General features: G+C 42.1%; 1 protein-coding gene across 1 annotated transcript; it reads left to right on the top strand.

Moving 5' to 3' along the window:
* Window positions 1-1,531: 1,531 nt before the first annotated feature.
* Window positions 1,532-2,328, top strand: LOC117321218 (the record flags this gene model as incomplete). Its single annotated transcript, XM_033875684.1, is given in 1 exon segment — window positions 1,532-2,328. A coding segment is annotated over 1 exon segment (797 nt), but the record flags the coding sequence as incomplete, so codon positions are not given.
* Window positions 2,329-9,416: the final 7,088 nt, after the last annotated feature.

The raw sequence follows: 9,416 nt of genomic DNA, 5'->3' as shown, positions 1-9,416 counted from the left end.
GACTGGTTCAATCATATTTGAACAAATAGAAATATCGTTCCATTTTGTCTTTTAAAACAGCTCTGTCTCGATCTGGACTACCCTGTCGCCTTCATAAGGCAAATGACCAGTTAGTAACAATGTACGCTGTTGTTATGGATACGAGATTATAATCAAATCCACAGGTCTTTCCGTTTACATTGTAAGTTAAGGACACTAAGGTGACAACAAGTTTGTAAGTGGATTTGGCTTCTCGGAACAGAAGTTTAGATTATAACCTAGTCATACATGTGCGAAAGTGTAAGGACCCCCTCATCCCGGTTTAGAACTAACCAGCTGCATTGTTTCTAGATGGCTTCTTTCATCTGCCACTTAAATATATTGTTCTCTCAGACAGTCACTTTGGAATTGAATTTCTTCATTCGATCATATGCTTTTGTTATGCGGTATGATATGTGCCTAATTATTGACGTGGGACTCTGTTTACGTTCCTATCTGGTAAATATCCTACTCTCTGGGGTTTCTACATTTTTGTGGTGTTCTCGAAGACGGTCTCGGTCTCTCCGATACATGACGCGACAGAGTTTTGCATCCGATCTTATATACATGTAGCAGGATTGGTTTTGTTGTATCTTAACCTCCGTGATCGTCTGTCGGCTTGGCGGCCATGCTGGGAAGTAGGAACTAGCGCCACCTAGTGTTGGTGACGTGGGGTTTTCCCCTAGTTATATTTGGTAACAGGGTACGTGTAGCTTAGCCGGTTCGGGTAGTTGGCTACGTATTACGCGTGTAGCACGGGAAAATACAGACTGGGGGTGGGGCTACTGGGCTATATATTCAGTTTCGCGGGGTTCTCGCCAGTGCTGGCTGAAGTTTGGACCACGGAACTGGTCAGACACTGAGACCCTGCGTGGCGCAACGTATTTCGGTAAGTCTAGTCTTAAATTGTTATTCGGCCTGGGTCGCTAAAATTATGTTTCGGCGTTAGGTTATATTTATCAGCGGTATCTGCTGATTCCCGGCTGAAGTTTAGATAGGAACTGACCGAGAATCACCTGATACCGGCATTTAGTTAGTCTCTTCTAAATTACCGTCGTCTACACTTCTATATATACTATGTCTCCGTCGTCTATGTCCAGTTATGTCCCTTTGTCCGTCGTCTATAGGCATATTAGGGAAACATTTGTAGCCTTAGTCGGGGGGGTTTTCGTTCCATATATGAGTGTAGTATGCGAGTTGTTTGTGATTGTATTTGTAGGCCTTGTATTGTTCCCTGTCATGTAAATAAATATATGTGAATATATCTGCTCGTTGATTGTCTTTGGCAATGTCATGATGCATACCGGGGTGTATATACATGTAGTTACACAGACACACGGAACCCAGTCGTAGGACCTGAGAAACATCCACTATACGAAAACTGTTACACTGGTGCCGTGAACCTTCTTCTGGTAATCCGTTGTGTGGGATTTTGTTATTTTGTATTGTATGTATTTTGCTGACATGGCAGATTATCAGAATTCAGCTGTTGGTAATAGTGATGGTTATATGTTCAATAATTTGTTTGATGATGCTGGGGTTTCGAACCCTATGCCTGTGTCTAGCACACCTATGCCGGAATATGGGGGTATGGTGTATGATAATTCTGGTGCAAATGTACAAACTGGTATTCAGGGTGGACAAATGATGTCTGAACCTACACGTTTTAGGAAATCTATTATTCCGCAACCATATGATGGTAGTAGTGATTTTATGCAATATTTACTCCAGTTTGAGAGAGTGGTATCTTGGAATAGGTGGACTGAGTGGGAGGCTACCCAGCAGTTGTTGATGGTATTGAGGGGTCCAGCTCAGAGTGTATTAGGAGACATATCCCTTCAGCAGTCACGTGACTATTGTCAGTTGCGTAACTTTCTTAAGGAAAGGTTTGCTCCCTCTGGGAGAGAGGTGGCGTATAAGTGTCAATTTAAGTCACGAGTGAGGCATGAGGGCGAGTTTTTAGAGAAGTACAGCTATGAGTTACGCCGGCTGGCGAAACTGGCCTTTCCATTATTATCATCTCGGGGTAGGGAGGCGAGTCAGGTTGATCAATTTGTTGCTGGACTTAGTAACTTTGACCTTCAGAAACATGTTCAATTTCAACATCCTATTTCATTAGAGGCTGCAGTCACCGCGGCAATTGAGTTTGAGGCTTTTGAAAAGGAGCAAGGGGTTGTAAGGAAACCTAGAATTTATCCTATGACTAGTGAGTCTGAGCAGTCTGCTGCAGTTGGGTCTAATACTAAGGATATAGCCACTTTATTGTTGGAGGGCTTTGATAAATTAGGCAAGCAGTTGGCAGTCTCATAGAGGTTACAGGGGTAAGAAAGCCCAAAAGGGTGGGAAAGGATTGTGTTTCAATTGTGGTACTGCTGGTCATTACATTAAGGACTGTCTTGAACCTAAGAAATCAAAAGAGGAATCAAAAAATGTATAGATGTCAATCCTGAGCCCGTGGATTTGACATCGGGTAGTGTAGGGACAGAACGACAAATGTCTAGTTCCTCTATAGGGCATATGGAAAAGATTAGTGTTAACTCCATAGTGTCAGGTTGTTTGTTTGTTGAGGGATCTATAGTAGGCAAGAGTGCTAAATACTTGGTTGACTCAGGGTCATCGGTATCTATCATCACTAACGACTTGTATTTCTCCTTACCAGAGAGTAAGCGCCCAGATTTAAGACCTGTAGGGGTGAAGTTGTATGCTGCATCGGGTGATGAGCTTAAGGTGGCTGGGAAGGCAACTTTCAGTATTAAGATAGGCAAGCTCCTATATGAGCAGGAGGCTTTGGTAGCTAGTCTCGATAGATTATCTGGTATCCTAGGTAAAGATTTCCTTATCAAGCATGGTGGTGAAGTTAGTTTCAGGGACAAAGCTATTAAGATTGGTGGTCAGAAGGTTACATTGTCTGGTAATGGGTATGTTGGCTGCGCACGCATTCGTCTAAGTGGGGCAGTGAAGGTTCCAGGAAACTCGGAGTGCTACCTCAGAGGTTATGTAGATGGGGTCTTTAACTCAGTAGAGGGTAGGCAGCAGAGTTTAGTTGAGCCGGTCGAGTATGTGACAGACCAAGGGTTACTTATGGCTAAGGCATTGATAGATCCAACCAGTCCTGATATTACTTTATCTGTTCTTAACTTGGGTAAAAAAGGAGTCAATTTGAGTGAGAACACTATTCTCGGCGTTTTAAACCCTGTAGATATGGTACATGGAGTTACAGAGGAGACTGGTCATTCTGAGAGGTTCCCTGAACATTTAGAGAAGCTTGTGGAAGATATGTCTGATAAGTTAACATCTAGTGAGAGACAGCAGGCTAGGAAATTAGTCGAGGAGTTTCAGGATATTTTTCATAGTCCAGGCGGTGATATTGGTCACACGAAGGTAGTTGAGCACACTATTGATACTGGTCAGCATCGTCCCATACGTATACCTGCCAGACGTCTTTCTCCCACTCAGAAATTAGTTGTAGAGAAGGAGCTGGATAAGATGCTTAAGGATGGCATAGTTTCTCCTAGTACTAGTCCATGGTCCGCTCCAGTAGTCTTAGTTACAAAGAAAGATGGATCTGTCCGGTTCTGTATTGATTACAGACAGTTGAATGCTATCACCAGGAAAGATGCGTTTCCGTTGCCACGTATCGATGATGCGTTGGACGCACTGGCTGGGTCAAAACGGTTTTCTACTCTGGATCTGGTGAGCGGGTATTGGCAGTGTAATATGTCTTTGTTAGATCGCGAGAAAACTGCATTCTGTACGCACAAAGGCCTTTTTGAGTTTAACGTCATGCCTTTTGGACTATGTAACGCCCCCGCAACTTTTTCTAGACTAATGCAACTTGTTTTAAAGGGTAGGAACTGGTCCCAGTGTTTGTGTTATCTTGATGACGTGGTAGTCTTTGGTCCTACGTTTGAAATTGCTCTCCAGAATTTGAGAGAGGTGTTTGAGTGCATCAGGGGAGCTAACTTGAAGCTTAAGCCTAAAAAGTGTGAGTTATTCAGATCTGAGGTGGCATACTTAGGGCATATGGTGTCAGAAGCGGGTATTAGTGGCGACCCAGCTAAGATTAGGCTGTCAGAGAATGGCCACGCCCCGAGAACATAGGTGAATACCGTAGCTTGCTAGGTATTGCTGGTTATTACCGCAAATATATCCCAGGGTTCTCCAGCATTGCTTCTCCCCTGACACATCTCACCAGGAAAGACAAGTTGTTTGAATGGTCAGAATCGTGTGAGCAAGCATTTTCAGAGCTTAAGAACTTGTTAACAAAAGCTCCGGTGTTGAACTATCCCAGTAGTGAGGGCGAGTTTGTTCTAGATACAGACGCAAGTCTAACAGGGTTAGGTGGGGTCTTATCTCAGATACAGAATGGTGAAGAAAAGGTTATTGCCTATGCTAGTCGCACTCTCAGCAAATCTCAGCAGAATTATTGCACAACATATAGAGAACTGTTAGCTGTAGTAACTTTTGTCAAGTACTAAGCATTACTTGTGGGGTAGACCTTTTATAGTGAGGACAGACCATGCTTCACTGGTTTGGCTTAGGAATTTCAAAGAACCAGAGGGTATGATAGCAAGGTGGATTAGTGTCCTTGACATGTTCGATATGAAGATTGAGCATAGGCCTGGAAGTCAACATAGAAATGCTGATAGTCTTTCCAGATTATCCAGTCGTAAGTGCAAGCGCGAGTCATGTCCTGGTTGTACAATAGATACTTTGAGTAGTCCTGTGGTGGTTGAACCTGTAAATGGAACATCTGAGAGTGAGGAAGATGATTTGGGTGAATGGTTGTCAACTTGGGGAACAGAGCAGTTAAAAAAGTGGGAGGGAGAGGACGAGATCATTAAGGTAATGATAGCACTTAAGGAGACACATAGTGTAAAACCAGCCAAGTCAGAGATTCCATCATTTCCTGTAGGAGTTATGTCCCTTTACAACATGTGGGAAAGTCTCCATTTGGACCCTAATGGTCTACTCTACAGGATAACTCCCGTATCACATCCTATTGGTGGTAATAGGCAGATAGTTACACCCAAAGTAGTACAGGAAACTATATTGAAGCATTTACATAACAACATCTCGTCAGGTCATTTAGGTAGGGATAGGACCCTAGATTCAGTGCGTAGAAGGTTTTACTGGCCAGGAGTTACCGAGGATGTGAAGAATTGGTGTAGGTCCTGTGAGATGTGTGCCAGAAGGAAATCTTGTCCTCATCGGGGTCATGTGCCTTTACATCAATCTGAGGTTGTTAGCCGTCCCATGCAGAGAGTAGGCATTAACATCCTAGGTGGTCTCAGGGAAACTGTAAATGGAAATAACTACATTATAGTGGTGGTAGATTATTTTACCAAATGGGCAGAGGCATACGCCGTACATGATCATACTGCTATTACAGTGGCAGACAGACTAGTGTCAGAGTTTTTCAGTCGGTTTGGTGTTCCCAGATCTATACACAGTGATCAAGGTAGAGAATTTGAATCTGGATTGTTTCAGGCCATTTGTCGTAAGTTCGGAGTAGAAAAAAACTAGAACTGCACCATATAGGCCACAGTCTGATGGACTCGTGGAGCGGTTTAATCGAACACTTATCCAAATGTTGTCTTCGTTCGTGAATAGTAATCAGGACGACTGGGATGATCAGCTTCCATACGTTATGATGGCGTATAGGGCTAGTAGGAATAACTCCACGGGGTGTACTCCCAATTTACTTATGTTGGGTCGGGAGACAACTATGCCACTTGATCTTATGGTCGGGTTGCCAGAGAAATCAGTAGAGAGATGTCCCATAGAATATGTTCAGTGGGTACAGGATACCACCAGGGAGGCACATAAGTTTGTGTATCAGAAGTTAGGGGAAGCTGCTGTAAGACAGAAAAACTATTTTGATAGAGGCAAAAAGGAACGGAATTTCAGGGTGGGAGAATTTGTATGGCGTTGGTATCCCCCTGCTTTAACAAATAAGTTGGCCCAGGGTTGGATTGGTCCCTATGAAGTGGTAACAAAAATATCAACCCTGTCATATGAGGTGAGAGATGGTCCAGACTCGAGCTTGAGGGTTGTACACATTGACCACTTGAAACCATACCAGGGGAATGAAGTCCCAAGGAATTGGAACTCTGTGGAGTCAGAAATATCCTTTGTGGAACCTGGGACACCTGGTGCTGGGCATGATCCAACTCCATTCCACTTCGAGGGAAGTACAAACCCCTCTCCGGGTAATGCAAGTGAAGGAAGGGAAGTAACTCCTCCTAGATTAACAAGGGTCGGCAGGAGAATAGTACCTCCTCGTCGGTTCAGCCCTGACTAGTAGACTAGTAATGCATATTAGTGAAATGGAATAATATCATAGAACATGAATTAATTGAACATGTCAGTGTTACAAACGTTTCTGTTTTTAACTGTTAAAATAGAATGTGCTATTACAATAAACTTTGGAGTTTTGTTTACTTTAAAGTGTGGGGTAATATTAAACCGTTTTATATACCAATGTTATATAATTAACTTTGGACTTCTGTTTACATATTGTATATACCTATTTTGGGGTTGTCAATGGAAGGATTAGTACTTTCAATGATGTAAAATAAAATAAATATTCACATTGCTAATTTGTGTGTATGAGAGTTTATACATTGCAGGACGATGGATACTATCCAGATAACTATTCCCAGGGAGGAACTACTGGACCTGGAGGCAGATGTTAGGCCGCGGTGGAATCCAGCAGGGATGGTATGCCGGTCGCAGGATGCAGCACGCCAATCTATTATAATTATACACATCTTCGTAACCACTGGGCACGGGTCCATTGCCCCGGATGGAAGATCTTTGGATGTATGGAATGTTCCCTAACCTATCGAAGGGTCAACCAGTTAAGGAGGCATCTCCGGATATGTCATCATTTTTCCATAGAGGATGTGGCACATAAATTGTGCATGTGTGAAAGTTCATATCATTATAACCAGGATTTCATCAGTGCTGGGAATATGAAGCTGCCCTATCGAGTTTCCTCCAGGGAGTGTTCATGAGTGGGGAAAGCATCATAAGAGAAGCAGAACGGATATTCCTGACATTTGAGAATTTACTAGCGAACTCTAGTTAAACAAATTTATGGATTAAAATGTGAAGTTTTGTTACAATTTCATTTCAAGTATAGCTTCAATATTACTCATTATATGTACTGGTGAATTGTGTGAATGGAATCGAGTACTAAATTTTAAATGGATATTTCCATTTATTTGAATCGAATACTAGTAGCCATAAAGTTATATAGGGTATAGGTATTATCTACTTTATGCACTGCTTAAATTGCTCTACATTTGGTTATCTTCTATTTCGGAAATGGAACTGGGTACTATGAGTTGTAGTATGCCATTATGTGGGGACTCTATATTATTCATTGTGAATCTATATAAGGAGTCTGGGTAGATTGGATACTCTAGTGAGCTGGATTTGGGAGTTGTCATTTCTCTTCTATAGCGTCAGCAATCTTATAAGTGGTTGGTAAACCCAGAGGTTGACTACGGTTCCCTGCCGTAGTAAGTAGTTTTGTTAATTCACGTCTAGTTTGGCACTAGCAGGTTTTGGTAGCCTATATGTGTATCTAGCTTGGTAGGAGTTCTGGAGTATTTAGTTATCATTTTGTTTTGCTGTGGTGGCTTTAGTGGTTATCCCTGATAATCATACGTAATTACATGGGACGTCGATTGTTTATCTTATTTTTTTTCTTTAGGGGGGAGGAAGTTGAGATATATATGTTCATCTAATGGAGGGGTATAACACAGTTCAAATACTTGTTTCCTCATGGGTGTTTATTTTAGTGTATATATTTATATTTATCTAGGGACGATAGCTGTTGTAAGTTATGAGATCCTAGAGTTTAATTTTTTTGCAGTCACGAGTTAATGAAGTGGCTCATTGTTTACTTTTGCAGTTATTTTACGGTTGGATGTCTAGCAAATTAGTTTGATAGTGCATGTGATTAAGGCTCACATCTACCTAATTTCTATCTTGATATTTTTCTTCAATCCTGCTAGTTAAAATGACCAAGTTTAGTATAGTGTGTATGCTTTTATTCATACCTATCTGTCCAATGTGGTCATTGGTCTTTTTCCAAGGGAGGGCGAGTGTAGCAGGATTGGTTTTGTTGTATCTTAACCTCCGTGATCGTCTGTCGGCTTGGCGGCCATGCTGGGAAGTAGGAACTAGCGCCACCTAGTGTTGGTGACGTGGGGTTTTCCCCTAGTTATATTTGGTAACAGGGTACGTGTAGCTTAGCCGGTTCGGGTAGTTGGCTACGTATTACGCGTGTAGCACGGGAAAATACAGACTGGGGGTGGGGCTACTGGGCTATATATTCAGTTTCGCGGGGTTCTCGCCAGTGCTGGCTGAAGTTTGGACCACGGAATTGGTCAGACACTGAGACCCTGCGTGGCGCAACGTATTTCGGTAAGTCTAGTCTTAAATTGTTATTCGGCCTGGGTCGCTAAAATTATGTTTCGGCGTTAGGTTATATTTATCAGCGGTATCTGCTGATTCCCGGCTGAAGTTTAGATAGGAACTGACCGAGAATCACCTGATACCGGCATTTAGTTAGTCTCTTCTAAATTACCGTCGTCTACACTTCTATATATACTATGTCTCCGTCGTCTATGTCCAGTTATGTCCCTTTGTCCGTCGTCTATAGGCATATTAGGGAAACATTTGTAGCCTTAGTCGGGGGGGTTTTCGTTCCATATATGAGTGTAGTATGCGAGTTGTTTGTGATTGTATTTGTAGGCCTTGTATTGTTCCCTGTCATGTAAATAAATATATGTGAATATATCTGCTCGTTGATTGCCTTTGGCAATGTCATGATGCATACCGGGGTGTATATACATGTAGTTACACAGACACACGGAACCCAGTCGTAGGACCTGAAAAACATCCACTATACGAAAACTGTTACATACACATCAGACAACACCCTTTTGGATGACTTTGTCCTTAGGTTGCACAAGGATGCTTCGGAAAGTCTGTATAGATATCAAATCGTGTACCATATATTAACTACTGTACTCCATGTCTACTGACAAACACTTAACTTCCTCTGTATAGATATCAAACCGTGTACCATATATTAACTACTGTACTCCATGTCTACTGACAAACACTTAACTTCCTCTGTATATATATCAAACCGTGTACCATATATTAACTACCGTACTCCAAGTCTAATGACAAACACGTCACTTCCTCTGTATAGATATCAAACCGTATACCATATATTAACTACTGTACTCCATGTCTAATGACAAACACTTCACTTCCTCTGTATAGATATCAAACCGTGTACCATATATTAACTACCGTACTCCATGTCTACTGACAAACACTTAACTTCCTCTGTATAGATATCAAACCGTGTA

The sequence above is a fragment of the Pecten maximus genome, unplaced genomic scaffold (genome assembly GCF_902652985.1).
Source record: "Pecten maximus unplaced genomic scaffold, xPecMax1.1, whole genome shotgun sequence".
In the NCBI taxonomy this organism is placed as follows: Eukaryota; Metazoa; Mollusca; class Bivalvia; order Pectinida; family Pectinidae; genus Pecten; species Pecten maximus.
Note: the sequence above shows the minus strand (reverse complement) of the source record. Positions and strands in the feature narration are given on the sequence as shown.